Genomic DNA, 20,493 nt, shown 5'->3' on the forward strand with positions numbered 1-20,493 from the left:
TTCGATTTCCACAGGGGTTGTAGGCGATGACACAATTAATTGCCACAAAGCACAAGAAGTGGGCCTACACACCATGAACGATATAATTGGTGAACATTTTAATCAGGTTAAACTAAGACGAACGAACCGAGTGTTAACTTTAGAAAGTGCTAACAGAACAGTAATCCAGATCAGAGACGAAATTATTCCCATAGATCCATTATTACTTTTTCAGAGAATAATGCTAAAAGTAAAGTCGGATGAAGAAATAAAGGAATGTCTTGAATATGAGTTGTCTCCTTGGCCACTTTCTTTATTCGACGAATCAGGTTGTATGAGGAAAACAACAAAATCGGTTTTATACAATGTTTTCCCCGCTACTTCGTTTGCATATGATGTTCTGGACGAAACTGTTGTGGTTGTAATTGATGGAGGTTTCTTGTTGCACCGCGTTGTCTGGGCCTCAAAACTAAAGTACGGGGTCATATTGGAAGCTTACGTGTCTTATGTTAAAAGGCGCTATGGATCAAACTGTGTAGTTGTGTTTGACGGATACAAAAATAGTCACCTTAACATTAAGAGTTCAGAAAGGCGCCGGCGACAAAATATGATGAAGAGTGCGGATATTTTGATAGAAGAGACGATGGACATACTTGTTTGGCAAGAAAAATTTTTATCGAACGAAAACAACAAGACAAGGTTGATTTTTTTTTCATGTCAATTCTAGGTTATATTAAAAACAGTACAGTATTAAAGCCACGGTATACATCAACAATGGTAGAATTGACAGTAATGTGTGTATTAAAACAAAAAAAAAAATATATCCTATGTAAAATTATTTGGTCTATAATTTCTATAATAAGCGACTTTAACGTACAACTCACAATTTTAGCTAAAAAAACCAAAAAAAAAACTAAACATTTTTTTTTCCCGAAAATTTTGGCTTATTGCTTATGCTGCTTATCAAGTGAAAAGAAAAGTATTCAAAATAGATTGTCCTTATAGTAAATTTGACGATCTTTAATTTAGGTCCTATACATTTTAGTTGTAAAATGAACGGTTATTGAGTTATAAGAGAATACGGTGGATAGGTCGAAACACCCCTTTTGAGGGGTGGGGCGCTACGCACAAGGGGTGGGCGTCAGGACTTTTAGTATGTTCATTGGTATGGTGTAAACTAAATGTATACTGAAATTCAGCTTTCGGTAAATTTTTTCCAAACTTTTTTCTAATTTGACTGGACTAACAAACGAAAATCTAGAATTTAATTATTGATACGATTTTCACCAATATTGGTTTGACAATGATGTTTATCATTTATTAGGTTTCGGGCCATGATGTGTTTGTAACAATCAATTCAGTTGCTAAAAGTCAGAAATTACTGACCAAAGTTAAATTTGATTGGGTCAAACGATGAAAAAGTTTGCTAGTTTCTCTATTGAGAAGTTAAAGCACACTATGATGGCTCTTTTCTAAATATTGTATTTAAATACTAATAACAATATACAGTTTGGACGACAAGTGGTCACTTATATGTAATATAATCGATTTGAATTTTTTTTCAATGTCTAAATTCATTGAGTTGAGTATTATGAAATGTATGTGTCACACACTAATATTTAACCAAATTTAAATTGCAAAAAAAACTTAAAATATAAAACATGATCTGATAAATTTATGAGGGACTTTGTTGAATAGGGTCCACAATTTTCTTTTTAGTAAAAAATGTAATGTTTAACAATAAAATAAAGTTGTAAAAATGTTTACCATTATTTAAAATTGTAGTTAATATTTTTAGGTTTTACAATTGATGTGCTTACCTCAAGTCTTAGTTAAAAATTATTACTCCGTGCATAATCAATACTGTGCTACAAATTCAGATGGAAAATAATTTTTTTTTTTTTTTTGTGTAGTCAAACTACTCGAGCGGAAATAACCGCAAGTTGTGTAAAAAGTGCTAACATTTTTTTTTTTTTTTTACAAGCGACTAAACGACTATCGATTAAATAAACTTTTTTTAATTAAAAGTAATGAAATAGTTATTTAAAAATCTGATCATAACGTTAACCGGCTAAGCGAGTGAGTCAATATTCAATCGCTATCGTTTGTTTTTCATAATATTATTATGAATATTATTATTAATACTGTCGATAGGCAATTTATTGTAATGTATAATTCTTAATGTGTTAATTGTTTTCAAGTTCAATTACCACTTGATCAAAAATTATAAACGATTAAATCAATACACCGTTTAAATACAGTCGGGACATAAAACAACAGCTTAAGGGCTTTTTTCCAATCGGATCTACTGTCTGGCAGGCAAAAGGCCACCGTTTGGTGTTTATCCATTTTGATAATAAAATTAATCAATTTTGACCTAAAATGTACATCAATGTTTGTAATCAGCAAAATCGTCTTGTTTTCCCGGCAAAGCCCAAAGTGAATGCAACATATGATAAGCGTTGTTTTAATAATTACTATATTATGCCCATCGTTTGTGATGTTCAGCGTTGGACCCACGAGCCCGTTAAGTACTAGTATGACCTACATGCTACTATAATGTGAAATCAAGACAAACGCCAACAACATATTAATATAATAATCACAAATGGCTCGATCGGTTAGGTTTAGGCAAGGGTTAGATTCGTTAATGTTCACTAAACACCGTGCATTTAATATTCATGAAAACAATTTGTTGTAACCATTAAACGTTAAAAATATCTTCTACATTTAGCCTCGACAACCTAGAGATTATTTTTACTTCCTAAGAAACTGTATACAAATTATCTGTTTTCTTTGGTTTTTTTTTCATTTAGACTACATTTGATTTCTATGTACTTAGCCGCCCGAAGAATTAACTTGTATTACTTTAATTTTAAATATGATAATTAATTATTTCAAACAAAACAAAATTTTCTAAACTTAGAATCTCTCCAACGCTATAGAAATATAGTTTGTGGTTGTTTGTACGTTTTTATTGAAATATGATAAGTTTAAATATGCACAATGCAAAGTATTATCCGCCCGTTTGTGTTGTTAAGGCAAGGCTTTTAAATAACGCCATCGGTGCCCGTAGTAGGTAATAATAGACAGTAGATGGTGGATGATGTATACAATTACTCGAGAGCACTTTTACCGATATATTAAGGATCATCTTGGTTTTATTTTCGTCGAAATCGATGCGAAATTTTTAGATGAAAACTATTGATAAACAACAAGCGTGGGCAACCTGTTGTTCTATTCATATTATCTGCTCATTTTATTTCGCTGAATTTGATAGTTGACTCAAATATTCAAATTTTTTCGAGAAAACCAATGTCTCACACGTCTGATGGATCACCATCTGTATTACATGTTATACATGTATAAACTTTTAAACTAGTCATGTTTACATAGTTCTATTGCAGACTGATGATCCGGCTTACCCGTCTGCTTAACACTACATATAAGATATAAATAGTTGCACGACCTATCCCGCGGGGCCACGGGAAGAGGCTAAGTTTATGTGTTTAGACGGGCTAAGCATCCCACAAGTCGTGGTTAATTTAATAACATTATGTTTGCCAGCCACAAGATGCGCGGTAGACGCGGTACGAGCAGAGCAAAGTTTTAAGCTCGAACACAATGTAGTTTATCCAGAAGTTTCGTTTATTATTATAATATTATTATGTAGATAATAACGATAGAGGTGGGCTATCGTCCATTCATGTTTAATAACGTCGAGGGAATACCTTGGAAATCATTCGTGAAGTTCTTCTTCTTTTGTCGGCGGCCCAAAGGCTGCATATCTCTTACTTTTTGACTGATTTAGTCCAGTGGTGGTGGTCGCTCTCTGCTATTTATTTCCCTCGATGGCACCTTCTATTGTCTACGCTAAGTCGACTGTGATACGACCACACGTATGTGGCAGTATGTGTCCAATTAACCGGTTCTTCTTGTTTCTCCGGTGTATGAACAATGCACAATGTACTGGAATAAAATTAAAATTGTATTATTTAGCGCGGTGAGATATATTTCAATACAAAAAAAAAAAAAATACTCATTAATATTGGACCGTCCGTGAGTTGTAATTAATGATGCCGCCCTTGATGGGTCAACATCAATTTTTTAGCAGCCGTTAACCGAACTGCGATATTAATCGCAGTAATTGTTATCAATCTTTGTACAGCCGGCGGCGCCTCGAAGACTTAATATTATTTTTTTTTCTTTACACTCCAGCAGTGGTTCCTTGAAAATATATTATACTATAGTACGACGTGCTGCCTACCTTTTTCCGTTTCAACCCACACAGCGGTTGAGAAAAAAATTACAATATTTCTTAAAAAGCTTTCAAATTATGCGCGTGGAGCGTGAGGGGAAGAAGGGGGGGGGGGTTGGCAAAAAAAAACATGTTATTAAAATAGATTTTAACATTGTACTCATTACAAAAGGCTTTAAAAATAATGAAAGGCCATCCGTTTTAAAAAAATTGATTGTCTTAATTTTTCATGTCTATTATGAGCAAAATTTCCCTGTTAAATTTCTTCCGTTTACCGTCTTCAAAGTTTCTCTCACATTTTAGTATTTTATTTTTTTTTTTTTTTTAGAAAAACGCCACAGCAAGAACATAATAATATGTTCCAAGTTTATTTGTTTATTTTCATACTCAAAACGGGACTTAAAAGTTGTAACATTTTTTTTCTTTTTAATATAAAAATTCCAACTGTATAAGAAAATGTACTGTGGCGTGTACGGTGTACTTTTTGACACATTAATTCGATATATTTTATGATAAAGTTTTACATGCAAGGAATGGCGTGGAATTGTACACGGTGATGGGTAAAAGTAGAATTGTAAGGACAACAATTATTATTGTACGGTGCTGCAACAGCCATAACCGTAAATCTTATCAGGTGTAATTGTTTAGCAAAAGAAAATCCGAGAAATTTAATCAAAATACCTTATGCTTACAAAAGAACGGTTTAAACTCACCTAAAGAAATGTTAATAGTTTTCTTTTTTTTTTTTCGAGGGAAAGGGAGGCGCTTTCCATTTGAATACAAAACCGTTTAGAGACTATCACATAAGTGTATAGCATATTAAAATAATAATAAAAAGTGTTAATTGTGTGTGTGTGTGTGTGTGTCTAAAGTTGATTTATAATGTGCAAGTTCAAGTTGAAATTGTGAAACTTATTTCTCGGAACACGGAGGAAGTTCCGGAAACTGTACAATGGACTTATGGGAATATCCTAATCCGTTTAGATAGAGCGTTTAAAGCGTTAAATGATAACTTGGTCACGTTTAATTGAGAAAACGGAAGTAAAACGTCCACGGTTTAATTGTGTTGCACGAGGCAAGTATAAGCGTATCTAAGTTACTTCAGCTGTTTCTTAACGAATAACGCGGGTCCAACTTTATAGTAGGAACATTTGATCCAAGTCCACGATTTCCATTTTTAGAGTACTTATAGAGGGAATGGTAGTATACTTCGGTATTAGGTTTGTTGAATTTTAATATGACAATTATTATTATACATTTTTATGTGTTGGACTTTGGTTGTGTTTATTTATGTTGATGGTAAAGTAGAATAGAGGTGTACGTTTTTCTAATCCAATCTCAGTGTGGTAGATTCGAAGTGGTATGAAAAAAAGAACCATTAAAACTCTACCCGGCTTTTAAGTTGACATACAACGGTGAAAATAATATATATATATTTATATATATGTATATCTATAGCTATGTATATATAGCTGAACTCTGGGCGATTGGGTCGGCACTGGTAAAATACATGTCAATTATTTTGAATTGAACGGTTTATACGACAAAGAAGTCAACAAGATTGATTCGGAAAAAAGAGGCTAGACAATACAAAGGACCCAAACTATCAATCAACCGTAGAAGTAAAATGTCCCGTTTACTCATTGAACCGAAATCCTGAAAATATATGCGTTCTAAAGGAACAGGAATAATTACAAAAATACATTTTTTCCTAATAATAATAATCGGCCGGTACTCATTTTAGTGGGAAAATATGCATTAAAAATATCTTATACATTGGCAGATAGCAACACTTGGTTACTGTAGCACTGTTCAACACGATATTATCGCATACTTACATTGGGTTTTATATAAATTATAAGCGAGGCATCATTATTGTAATTATTTAATTTTCGGTCACAATTATCAATTGGGTGATATATTTTGTTCTTGTAACAAATTTTGATTACATTTTAAAATTACTAACTACAATAACAGTTATACTAATTATTGGTTTTTGTTGTGCGCAGAAGTGGTTTTCTGAAACTTTAAATTAATCAAAGAATAAGTCTTTAACGACAACACTTTGATCGTGAGAATGGTGTATGGTTTTATTTTGGCCAGATGATATCTTAGAAATTCAATTTACTATATTGTATAATATATTGTTATAGGACCATTCCGGGGTTATTACTGCCCACGGGCCACGAGTATCGTTAGGAAATGTGTGACACGTGTGCTTTGAAAAATCAAAATAGAAATCAAAACTTGGAATAAATCCAACACATATGGTTAGGTCACACATGTGGTCATATTATAAAAAAAATCGACTGATGGTAGAGAGAGTGATCCGAGGGTCAATGTCGATAAAACACAGAACATATATAAAAACATATAATAAACCAGATTGCCAAGTGCACATGCCGCCAATAGAGATAATTGAAGTTCATTCTTATCACTAGTTAGCAATCTAGTTTATTATATATTTATATATCTGTAGCATAGAGTGATGGAATTTCATGGAAAAATAAATTATTTTTTTTAAATTAGGTAATTTGTATGTATTTTATTTTAATTGTTAAAAAAAAAAATTATGAATGAATGAAATTGCAAACTAAGATCAAATAAAGAGATTATCATGCACGGGAGTTAATTTACTTACATACAAAATATTATCTTATCATGTCTGTTTAAAAAGCATGACTAAAAATCTTAAAATGCATTTAAAACGGGGAAATTCCATACGGATGTTTCAATCAGATAAAAAAAAAAAATAAAGATGCTGTATAAGATGCTGAGTCCATTTTTTTTTTACAGGTTAGGTATGACCATTGGTCGCAGTCGGACCGGATAATAATAATAGTATTTCAAATGTGGAATAATAATGTTAATATAGTATTCAAAATGGCAGAGGAGTATCATATATTTTTACAAAAAACCGTTTGAGTTTTTGTAATTTAACAAAAATAAATGTATTATTATTTACGATGATACTTTTCGAATGCTTAAGCAAAACTTTTTCAATTGGAAAACTTTCACAAAGCCTCTTGCTGTTAAAATATCATGACCAAAGTTTGTTTGTTTATTTTTTACACTTGGGCCCGAAACCCCCCGTCAGGTGCCAGTTTGACAAATAAAAACCGAAAGTGTGATTATATTAAGATGTTGTGATTTTACCGGGAAAAAATATATATTTACACAACACCGTTCCGGTTGCCATTTGAATAAATGATATAATAATGAATATATGGAATAATAATTAATAAACTAATCTTTTGGAGAAAAAAAAATGTACATTGTCCATTAATACAAATATTGTAACCAGTTATCTATGATATGATTTTGCTCGTATTTGTACTTGGTCATAAATTCAGAAAGACTCCCTGATCTTTTTTTTTTTTTTTGGCTATTCCAAAAACTATAAACAAAGTTATGGTAATTTCAAAGGGTATACTAAATAAATGCCACCAGGCGCCTCTTAAACTTTATTTTTCCCAAAAGAAAATCTTCCACGAACAAAGGTCGGTGACCACGCCGTAATATCAAAAACTACTTTACCGGTGGTGGAATTGAAACTTTATAGACCTGTTACATAAATGTATAAGATAAGTGCTTTGAACGGCGGTAATGTACACAGAAAATGTCCATCAAGATACGTTTTTTTTTTTCAAAGGAGATTTAAAGCAAAGTATAATATTATAATGTTTCCAATTATTATCCGTCTTGAAATTATTTCTTTGTATGGGTTTGATTAACAAAATTCATGGGGAAACAATAATGATCAATATGCATTGATATTTTACACAACAATACTACTATATATTATAATAAAGTTGAAATGATTTCTCGGCATAAATATCAGTAAATCATCGATACCAAAAATCATTGTGTTAACAGAATATAATAAACGTATTGACACCCGATTTTAGTTCATAAATAAACTAAATAATATATATAGGTTAGGTTATTGTTCAAAAATGTAGACTATAGAAATTAAGTTTTTCTACAAACAAAAGGCGGCCGTCTGTGAAAGGAGAATTTTGGCATTGAGATTTTAATCTTCGAAACTAATATTATTTTAAACAAATATCGTTGAAAACTTCGGTTGCCCAAGAAGTAAAATTTTACAATTAATCAGCCGATATTTGTATATTTTAAATTGACATTAAAGAAAAATCCCCCCCCCCCAAAGCTGACGGGCTAACTATATATTATAATACATTTTGAACCTCGGTTAGAGATTTGACAAGCGAACGCAAGTGGCTATAAATTGAATAAGCCACATAATGGGATTTTGTACAAACGATAAAATATATTGTCTACTTTTACATTAATTTTATATTTTGTATTCTCGAGACTCATCAAATAATCATTAATCGTGTGCACACCGGTTAAAGTAAAATGTTTAACAAACTAGAGTCTAATAATAGATACTATAAAATATCCGGACAAAATTGTTCTTACAACAGCCGAGGCATTTGAATTTAATCTCCTTTGAAAAACGTCCACGGTTATAAAAAAATTAAAATCGACCAAAGATAATATTCTTAAAGAAATATATTTTACAACATTTTGGGAAGATATTATGTTTTACTGACCAACATATATTATATTATAATTCATTTTGTCTCGCCAAACTGTTAAGTACATTGTACAAGTTGTTCTATGTTTTTTTTTTTTTTAAGCTATTATGAAGCTTCCAAGTTTATGCCATTAGTTTGTAGGAGATGTTATGTGTTATATTTTTTTAGCAATAATAAAGACGTTTTTTTTTTTAATATTTGCAATTTTTTAAAATTACACCGTTCTTTTGAATACCCAAATAAGTCTCTGCGGGATTACCGTGTTAATATTTTAGTTTGCGAAGTGCGCGTTTTTTTTTTTTCATACTTTTTTAATACCCAGAATAATTAGGGTCCACGTTAGGAGAATAATTTATACACTTTACCCACGTACACCGGTTTAATATTAAATAAGGGCATTGTTGCGTTTTAATTCTCCAATGAATTTTGTGTTTCGGTTTGAATGGAGAATGCGGTTTCTTGGAAATATTTCCAACATACTTTTTACAACTGTATCAATACATCAAACGCTATAAGAAAAGAAATTCAGGATAGCAAAGTAGAAGATATCCATTGCAAGGAATTTTACTTTTGAAATAGATGAAATAAACTCATTAATGAGTTTAAATAAATTTGTACAAAATACATCCGAAAATACATTATCGACTAAATAATTTGATTTTTATAGATGTCTTTATTATATTAAAATATATCAACCAGAAATTATATATTTTTTCTGGGTGAGATGAAAAAGAAGCACAAGAAAGGTCAAGTTAGATAGACAACAAGTTGAATGTAATAGTACAAAAAACAAGAATCTCAAACGAAATAGGCACAGAAATTATTAAATATAGTATTTAAATATTTTATTCACCATTAAAAAATGATTTATAATATATATTTTTTAATCGGTCTCTCGTGGTCGTTTTTAATATTTCATTAATCCCCTGTGTGTTTTCGAATGTTTTTTTAAGTAATAATTTTGGTTAAAAGGTTTTACCAAATTAGATTTGAAATCAAAACGATTTAGGTACTATTTTTATAATATTAACTAACAAAGCTTGATATCAATTCAGTTATATTATTCAAAAAAACCGATTTAATTTATACTATTTTTTATCGCCTAAAAGCATGAACTTTTTTAATAAAAAAATTTTAAAAATTACTATATTTAAACGATAACTATTTAGTATTCCAATTGGGTTAAATGAGTATGTTTAAATATATTTGCCAACAATCGAAGAACTGAAAACATTTCGGCTTACTCGGTACAACTTTCCAACGACTTGACAATTTGTTCACACAGTCTTGTTTAGCAGAAATTAAATATTTCTTTACAAATTAAACACAAATTTTAAAAATGCTTATTAAAAATATAAAAACGATTTAATCAAAAACTCAAATAATAAATAAAAATTTTATTTTTATTTAAAAAAAACCCAACAAATAAATTAATTGAGTTTTAACCCAAAAAAATGTTTTTCAATTTAAAAAAAAATGCATATAACAAATTTTGAAAAATGTTATTATAACAAAAGTTCAATAAAATCTCATGAAAATAAATATTTTAAGCAGCCAAATGAAACTGTTTTGAAAAGTGTAATATTATTTCAAGTTATAAATAATTGTGTATTTTAAATAAAACTTATTATTTGAAACAGTAAATCAAAATACATTTTAAGTACAAGTTTATTTCAAATGAAAAGTTACTCGATACCGCTGTACAAAGATACAATTCAAATAACCATATTGTATTTAAATACAAATTACCCAGATTGCCTTTGGATATTTAAAAGGTCAACCCTTTGAAAAAGGCCTGCTCTGATTTTGTGTTGATGTATTCTTTGCGTACAAAAACTATTATGAAATCGTTAACCCTTTACACAAAATCAATCAAAATATTTGTATTAGCCCTTTTATTTATTACAGCGGAGCTTGGATCAAAGTAACAGAAATATTGTTTAACTTACACTTAGTTAGTAGTGAGTAATTTTAGTAGTACAACTTTGTAAACAAGTAGTAGTTACTAGAAATTACTATTCACTTCAAAGCCAACCACCAGATATTATTATAGCTATCGATTTTTTTCCAATTAACTCACTACTTAGATGTTAATAATAAGTAAAGTTTAGTGGGTCGCTTCTGCTTGTTCGTGATATTGAAACGATCAATGTATATTTTGCACTTGAGTTATGTATTCGTTAATTATGTAAATTAGCTAGTCGGTAGTTTAAACAATAAACAAATTATAAGTTTAATTTCCTGCATTTTAATATTACATTATATCGGTTTACTTGACAGTGGGTCGATAACAGTTTTATGGGATTATAATATTATTATTATTATATTATTATTAATATTATTATTTCATTTAGGCGCAGTACCAAGTGGTAATAAAATTAAACGCAAGTTTAAGCGTAAATGGAAGAGGTACCGCCTCAGGACTTGCTGTTGTATTTAATTAATAATTTGTTTTTAATGCAAATGTTCCAAACAGTTTTGTAAATACACTAAACCTACACTCGGATCGGTCAATCAATAAAAGCAACCGAGTATTTCCCATTTAAAACATTGAATGAATATTGTTAATAATATTTAAGACATTTTCGAACAACAGAAAACGTCCACAGCATAAAAAAAAGGTTGTAAATGTCATCTTTTGCGCAGGCTATGTTATGCATTTTTTTAAAAATTAAACGTATTTATTATTATTAAATTACTGCGAAACAGTTTGTACTTGTCTTGTTTTCGAGTAGTTCGGATTGCTTATTACTTAGGTAGTAGTTGTTAATTATTCCGCAATAGACCTGGGCGTTACCGTTTATAATTAACTAAATTCCTAATCTGTTTTGAAGTTTGAATTTTGTTACTACATGCACGGTAGTTTAATAATACCTACGAATAAAATGATAATATTAAACTGTGTTTGCAGTACTCTATGACGCATGCATGCATATAGAGATAATTCCTTTTGAATATAAAATCATCTTTGGCATAATACTATTATTATCGTAGTTGGGCGGCGGTGGAATAAATTAAATTAGGTACCCAAATCGATAAGTCTTCCCAAAATTATACCACCGTAATGCATTACCGAGAACTTTGCAGAATCTTATTAATCTCAAATTGGGTCATTCGTGGTCGCGAATACAACCGTCGGTCAATTATTAAGTGGTAAAAAAATCAAATTTATGATTTGCATTAATTTTATCCGGTCGAATTGGCGCTCGCCGTTTTATTCTTTGCAATTTTTTATTTTTATTACATTATATTTACCATTATTCGTGACACACAGACATGACACGAACGGATGGCGTAATAAAAAAAGTGTTGGTGTAGCCCACAGCCAAAACAAATTGATCTGGAAATAAGTAACATGCTTTAAACAATATGTGTTGTCCAATATAATATTTTCCCCGCAGAGAATAGCCGCGGGCGAGGCCCTTAACAAAAAAAAAAAAAAAAAGAGGGAATAAAATCACAGTGGAATCATAAAAAGCCGGTACAGTGGCACAGTGGCATAATTGGGTCGCGCAGGACAAACGTCTTTGGGAATTATTATAAATAAGGGTTATAAAGAGCATACTAAAAAAAAAAAAAAAGATTCGATGCGAATCTGTAGATGGAAAAACTACATTTTTATATTTTCTCCGTTTTCTCTAAAAGCAGAATTTCAACTTTTTCTATATCACTTGTTAAACTCGACAATGCATTTAAACGTTATTTTCATTTCTCGAGTATTTAACGTTGTGAGACACTTTGTTATTTAGATTTTCTTTTTTTTTTTTAACGCTACAAACATTTGAAAATGTGATATTTCTATCTTTTGTATAGCAGTTTCTAGTGGAAGTATAAATTCATTTTAATAAGTTTTACAACTGCTCAGAAACATTAAAATTGTTATAATTAAAACATTATAACTCTAGAGGTGAAACACATGAGAATTAACAAACAATTATTTGTCAGTTATTTGTCCTCAAACGAGTTGGCATACTTGAAATGGCTTTTAAACTTATATAAAATAAACAGAAAATAAACCATTCTCGTAGGTATTAAAACAATGGATGCCTATTTTAGCAAAATAAATGGTCTCGTGCCGGACTGGGGAAGAGAGAAAGTCAGTTTTTTTTCCACGGAAATATCTATGTCTCTTTCTGGCAAGGGGTTATCTCGGGCGATATGCTCGATGGCCCATCCATTGTTTAATTATCTATGATTATTCTCTTTTTGAATAGAGTGTACAGATTCGATTCAGCCAGCGTCCCACCCCTTGGACTGCTTCTAACGTGCGCGCGCATGCTCACACGGTATTGGTCGGTGGTCAGCGGTAACCGACCAATCATACGCTCCGCTCGGCCCCAAACGCCCCGCCTTCAACATCCACTGCCGAATCGACTTCCTTATTGTTATCACTGCCTTGTCCGTTATCAATCGTCATCCTATCTCTTGTCAGTTGATTTACCTCTCATATTGTGTAGGGTTCTTAACGTCATTTCAAAAACCAACCCCACCTCGTAGCTGCAAACGCGATACTACAGGGGTCCCAAAAAGAATGGTGGGGTTTCAAACGGCTGTGGGTTGTTGAGTATTCGGCCTACAGCGCTCTGGTAGCGCTCTTGAATGAAACAGGGAGTTCATCATCATTGTTAACCCCACCGTTCTTTTTGAGACGCCCTGTATATTATTATAAAATCCCCTCGAAGCTGTGTGTGACATATTTTATTGTTGTTGTAGTCGATAGAACGCATAAACGAAATTACTTATGCGAGTGTATTATACAGGACTTGTGACGCTGTTCGTGTAGTTTATTAAAAGCGAACCGTCGGCAGTGTTATTTATATTTTTTTCTATGTGCGCCGAACGGCGGTGTAATTGTCAAAAGCCAAGCCAGTAGTGTGCCCCATTTTGGCCAGACGCTGATGGTAATAATAACAATAACACGGACGAGAATAACGTTTCGAAACTCTGAACCCGCCGGGGTGTCTGGGACAGCCGTCGGTCCAATAAGCCGACGATTTTGGTATAAGCGACGTTAGTAATAATAATAATAGTAATATTACTCTATGAAAGACAATAAAGAAGAACGGTGGTACAGCTATCGTGTGGATATTATTATAATGGCGCAAGAGGCCGTTAGGTCGAATAACCCGCGTTGCTAGCTGCTGGCTGCTGCTGCTGCTGCGTTGTCGTCTTGGTCGTTGCGAACATATTGTTATAGAACCGCAGTTTGTTTTTATATTTTGCTTTCCGTCTGATAAACAACATAGTATAATATACCGCAAATTATTATAATAATAATAACGAAACCACGGTCGTATGCACCCGTACACATAACAACCGTCCCGAACAACCCCCGAATGGTAATGTATGATAATAATTTCTGTCGTTTCTGTCTGAATAATATTATCATGGAAGCTCCATCGTGGTGCCTCTTCCCTCTATCTGCTCGTACGTGGAAATTTGTTTTATAATTTTACTTTTTTTTCCCCCCCCATTTCACCTTAACGCTTGTTAAGGGCAAAATTATTTAAGAAACACACTGCTCCGCGTTTGCCTGACAGGTCATAATCAAGCGTGTTCCACTCGAGAAGGCTTTAATGCAAAATTACGCTGCGAAAACGTTTATAGGCTACAGGATTTCAGATTTAGATGTTTGCCTCTTATAATATAAGCGTATTTTAATATTGTATGTTTATAATATATATATATATATATCGACTACGTCGCAAACATGACGGAGGCGTCGATCTGAATATTATGGTAAATGGTGGTTACACTAAAAAATAAAATATATATATATATACAAGGTTGATCCGACCAACAAGTCATAACAAATGAACAAATAAATTTAAATTCAAATGCGAACATATTTTTAAATTTTTTGTCTACAAATTTATGTAATTAAAAACATAACATGTTGCCATTTAAAAAAAAAACACAAAAATCCCCCTTTTTGACTTATATAAGGATTGGTGATAAAAATTGTCAAAATATTGAAAAATGTAGTAAAACGTGTACTTAAAAAAATGAGTGTCTTACGTTAGCGGTTGGATCACCCTGTATATAATGCAAATATGATTATGTGACCTAAAATTTTTAACAATGTGATTTTGTTTCAAACATATGTTGGTGGGTGTATATTTAAATTTTATAATTAGTTGTAGTAACCATATAGAAAATAAACATAGTGCGCACATTTCCATTATTTGTTTATCAGCTAAGTACTCTGCTTAGAATAGGCCTGGGAAACGATAATAGACAAACATAATTTGCTGTTAATTTATTTAGCATAATAATACTATGCAAGTTGACAGCTGAGGCGTTTAGTGGCCATTATTAACAGAGCTAACTCAAACCGTGTTTGGACATTCTCGGTTGGTTTTAAAATCGCCCATCCGAAGACACGATTTGCACTGCCGCGATTACACCTATTTATTGTCATATAAAATAGTAACGATGCGATGATATGTGTGTTTGGTTTATATATTTTTTGCTGTATCGTGAATTATGAATTTATGAAAATTATATGTACTATTCGCCATGATATGAAAAATGGTCGTGCACTATTGATAGTGTGATGATTTACGAACGCTCACACTTGTGAGAGAGCTTGGCAAGAGTGATTCATGACGTGACATGAAATATCGGTGTGGAACTAAATTTGATTCGCACAACACAGCGATGAATGAAGTGCTTAATATTCTAAATATTCGCAGATCAAGAGCACGCTGTAAAACGTCAAAAAAATAAATAATAACGACAAACTAACAAAACACTTACAGGCTTACAAGGATTTAAAACCTAACCTAACCGAATATCATTGTAAAACAGCTGAATTTCAATGTTTATTATTGTGAACCCTTTTTTGTGTTGTATATTGATTTGGTTTGAATTGGTTCTTACGGTGTATAATTCATCGGTATGATAAAACTAAACAATGTTTTTGTAGTTTTATAAAATATTTTTCAAGACGTAACATATTGAAGAATAATAATAAGCGCCTGGAAATGTTTGCATAATTTGCATGTTTTTATTAAAATAATAACAATACAAGAGGCATTATAAAAAAAAAAATGTAAAAGAATAATTTCAACTGCATGTTTGTGGTTTTATCGGTGTAAAACATAACGTAGGCCTTGTATTTCGGTTGTTTTAAGAGCATAAACTTAAAAACATATCGACACAGGTGTTCCATCCAATTGTATGTTTTAAAACCGAAAAATGCATAGTATAGCTGATTGCTGAGGTAATTTTCATAAAATACAACTGAAATAATTAAAAATCCTTTTTACTAGCATATCAGTAAGGTTTTAAGTGTTTCGAAAGAACTTATTCGCGGTAACCTTAAACTCACAGTACTTGTGTAGGTAAAATATGACAATTAGCGTTTTAACAAAGAACAAAATTGAAGCGTTATAAATTATTTAAATACATTTACAAATCAAATGTACCTAAAAACCCTTTTACCGCGTTCTAAAATATTTTTGAAACCCCTTTACAGAAAAAGATTTACATAACTGATGTGAATTATTTTACGACGAGCCAAGAACTGATTTTGAAAAAACATTTAGCGTTAGTTGGATGGTAAAGCTATATAATGATCAAGAGTTAACAATATGAGTAATAAACTAAAAAAAAAAATCGTATTGACGGCGTTTATAAATGATTAATAGCTCGATGAGTCTAAACACAGTATTTTTTTTTTTTCAAATATCTACTTACTATCCATCTTAATGACCTGATGTTACATGGTCTAACAGAAAAAATAGGCATTAACCTAATGTATAAGAGATTGGACTTTAATTGTTCTATTTCATACTTTTATAGTTATTAGTTAACCCAAATTCGACGTAGGTACTTTGCAACACAATCTAATCCCATCACTTGGTGCGGAAACCCTAAAAGTTTAAGATTTTCAAATGAAAACTTATAATATTATGTTACCTTTTTGAATTAAGAATAATTTGCTGAACATGTTAAACCCTAATAATTTTAGTTAGTTGATAACATTATAAGTAATTAGTACTGAAACCCGTTTATCTACCATTCAACATTTTGTATTACAGAGGATTAAGCCTATCCAAGCTGTGATGATTTTGTCGAGTCCAAGCCGTGTCGGAGAAATTGAGTTGAACAAAAGAGATCCTTTTAATTAGATTCGTCATATCCGTAAGACTTAAGGTAATGTGGTTCTTTACATTTAGTTAAAACTATATCACCTTCAAACTACATAAGCTAGGACTGACCTTATTTCATTTTTTTTTAGATATTAACAAATAATTGTTAGGTATAATATTATTTAAGTGTGTGAGTACAACAACAACTATATAAAGTATTCAAAACCATTTTGATTACTGGAGTTACTCGCATAACAACAGAACCATTGTTTATTATACCATTCAATGTGTTATTATTTAATTTAAATGGCTCTCCTATAACATTATATGACAACTTTACATTCTTGCTGACGTGTATGACTTTAGGGTTAAAATCATTCTGATTTATCAGCTTCAGTTATATATGAACTAAAGTATTTGATATACTTTGTATATCAATGTATATCAAATTGTATTTTGTATGTCTATTTTGATTTGCTGTGAGAATTATATTTGTTCTTTAGCTCTTTAGAATACTGACATGCAATTTACAATACGGTACAAATGAAACGGAAAAACAAATAGTCTGATAAAAAAAAATGTAATCATAATAATATTATTGTCATGTGACATCAGAGATGAAAGAAAAAATATTTTATCTATAAGCATTCTCTTAACAAAATATATTGTTGAGTATCAAAGTAAAGGTAAAATGTCTGTTTCTGACATTTGAATGATACTGATGATTGTTTTCAGTTTTACCTTTTCGTTAACCCTTTTCGATGGACCCCGATGGTCTCTTACTTATTTAAATGAGTTTACTTAATTGAAATTGGTGAACGGTTAAGACGGTACAAAATGATAATGTGGTTATAAATAATAGCCAATAACTGTAAACGATCAATAAATGAGTGCATAAAATATATTAATAGAAAACGTCATGTTCATATGAAGTGCAATTTTATAATGTGCAGGATACATTGCCTTACAGATGTACTATTGGTAATTTGAACATTGAATCAGTTTTATACAGAACTGAATTATAATTAAATACTATAAAACTGTGATTGTAGTCAATGACCTATGTTGAACATATTAAAATAAAGTACATTAATCATATGAATCGTGATAAATTAAAATCATTGTACATATATTAATAATGATAAAAAATACTCACCCAACATTAAATCAGTTGGATTATTGGTGGGTTATCAAGATCGTTTTTGACAACTTTGTAACCTAAAACCACAGGTCGAAATTGGAATAAATTGGTATGCGTTATATTCAAAAGTTAATGGCACCGGCTCTAAGATGGTTCTAGATGAACGACTTACCTAACTGTTTTGTATTGAGTATGTCGAAACGTGGATATCCAAACATATTATTGTGACTGTAGACCTTGAGTCCTCTCAGAAATGAGTATTTGTATTTTTCAAAACTTGCGACATAAGTGCCGATATTGCGTATTTCGTCGTCAAAGTCTTCGAGAATTTTACCGACATAGGATTTTTTATTAAAATCCAATTCCACCCCTTCGGCGGTGTCCACATTGGTGGAGAATTTCAGTTTGAACAAACCCATCACCGAGAAGATGTTTTTGGAAACAGTGTCCAGAACACCGCTGATCAGTGGAGAATAAGGATCGTACGAATAATCTATGACTTCGGCGGTTTTGTCCGAGATATACACCAGGTAGTCCTGTACGGTTCGGGGGAACAGTTTCAAATTCACCAACGTCTGTAAATGGCCAAATAAATTCTGCGCCAAGTCCCGCAACGTTTGCTCGTACTTGACGTACATCGAAGTGTCTTCGTTTATGTCTATCGTGCGGCCCGGATGCAATCGGTCGAATATCTGGAAATAATTGCCCAAGCATACCAACACGGGCGATAATGCGGCGGCCATCACGTGTTGCTGGAACGCAACGACATTGTCCTGGTGGAAGACTGCTCGAACCCAAACCAACAGGTCGTGTATGTTGGCCTTATGTTTTTCGCCAAACGGATAGTAATTAGTAAGTACGTTGCTCACCAACAACGAATCGTTTAGCATGACCCTTTTGTTGCCCATAAAGTTCACCGGCTGTTCGTTGCTGAACATCATGTTCATGTACTCCAAGTCGGTTCGCGCCAACGAGTTAAACAGCAAATAGTCCGGTTTGAAGTCCATGTAGTTTTCCCTGTCGAACGTCGGCTGGAAGAGTCGTTCCATTTGTCTTTTGTTGCTTTCCAGTATCGCCCGCACCTGGGTTAAATCGTCGACGACCCGAGGGTACACCAACAGCCGTTTGATCGCTGCCAATTTCGTTTGGCCGTACTCGCCGCCTCGGTCGTCTCCGGCGGCTGGAGTATAATTTTCACTCTTGCACTGACCGTCGTCCATGGACTTCGTGAGCGCCTCCGCCATTTTCTTGAACAAGTATTGGTAACCTTTTATGAATCTGTAAGACCGATCTTTCGCCGGCACGTTCTCGATACTCACGCGGGTACTGCCCGTCAAGTTGTTCAAGTACAAGTTCACTTGCATCAGGTCGTCCGGCGGTTTGGAATTCGGCGCCACCTCTCTGAGTTCGTCGAGCATGGCCCAAACGATATGCCCTTGGGACCGAAGTCGTTCGTCAAACCTATCTAAAGCCTCCAACGGTGCGTCGGCCGTCACGGCAGAGTCGTATTTGTCGGCCATACCGACTCCTAGTGTATTTCTAAACACAATGGCATTTAGTTTGAAATAATGTAGCATGTAAATTGAACAAATGCAGTGCAAGTTTTCCGGATAAGCATTGTGCTCGTCCGGTTTTTTGCTGCCGGTAAACGGATTCTTTAAATCCGAAGCACCCGACGTGGCATTCGACAACAACAACGCGACAATCACATGCCAAACCATTTTTTTACATGTACTAACAGTGAACGGTTCTACACATTCGACTGGCACGCAAATGCGCAAAGGTGCAACTGGGTTGTTATTTTTTCACTACATACATTAATTGTATTGCCAATATCGCAAGTGCGTTAGTTTGGCCTAGATAAGATTATATATTTTTTTTTGTTTATATTGGTAGTATTTTTTTCTTATACAGATATTATTCGGAAAATATGTTGTGTGACTAAGTATTTGCATAGTGATACAGGGCGATCCATCTGATGTGGGACACTGTAGGGTTTGAGATTTTAACTTTCAACAACATTATAATTCATCTTGGTAACCATTTTTTTGGAAAGCATTAAACTATACTTTTTGTTTAGCTGGGTTTTACAATATTCCGCCCTCTCTCTATTCTTGCGGTCTATTGATTTTATACAGTTGTTCCATTGTTTTATAAAACATTTAAAATCGACCCTAATATTTACTTAATTAAATCTACTGAATTCGTTTTAAAACGGTTAAATGACTATTATATGTTTTAGCCAAATCTTAGCTTATTAATTATTATAACAACAGCTAATGCAATTTCGTTATTGTTAAACTATTTATTCTATTTTTTTTTATATGTATGTTTACTTGAGAACAATCTAATACAGTTATTGTGTACTTGAGTGTACAAAACAAGTATCCGGTATAATTTGCGCAAACAATATGGTAATACGGTTTTAAAAAACAACTTGTTTTCGACAAACTACAA

General features: G+C 32.4%; 2 protein-coding genes across 3 annotated transcripts in view; one reads left to right on the forward strand and one right to left on the reverse strand.

The window, feature by feature from the left end:
* The window catches only part of LOC126836178 (neuronal growth regulator 1-like), a 109,725-nt gene that overhangs the window by 9,613 nt on the left and 79,619 nt on the right, over nt 1–20,493 (forward strand). The window contains exon 2 of one of the 2 annotated variants that reach the window (XM_050569364.1): nt 16,845–16,959. The exons of the other annotated variant lie outside the window; for it this stretch is intronic. The gene's annotated coding sequence lies outside the window, so the exon portion shown is untranslated. The remainder of the gene's footprint in view (nt 1–16,844; nt 16,960–20,493) is intronic. 2 annotated transcript variants of the gene reach the window in all.
* Nucleotides 17,843–19,757, reverse strand: LOC126835962 (uncharacterized). Its single transcript, XM_050568867.1, has 3 exons — nt 18,209–19,757; nt 18,052–18,113; nt 17,843–17,955 (listed from the first exon to the last, which is right to left on the reverse strand). The coding sequence occupies exons 1-2, from the start codon at nt 19,755–19,757 to the stop codon at nt 18,058–18,060; spliced, it is 1,605 nt and encodes a 534-aa protein (XP_050424824.1). The 3' UTR covers nt 17,843–17,955; nt 18,052–18,057.

This window comes from Adelges cooleyi, unplaced genomic scaffold, assembly GCF_023614345.1.
Source record: "Adelges cooleyi isolate 19-005CV unplaced genomic scaffold, UGA_ACOO_1.1 ACOO_flye_CR_arks_rails_tigmint_CR_PRNA_23, whole genome shotgun sequence".
NCBI lineage: Eukaryota > Metazoa > Arthropoda > Insecta > Hemiptera > Adelgidae > Adelges > Adelges cooleyi.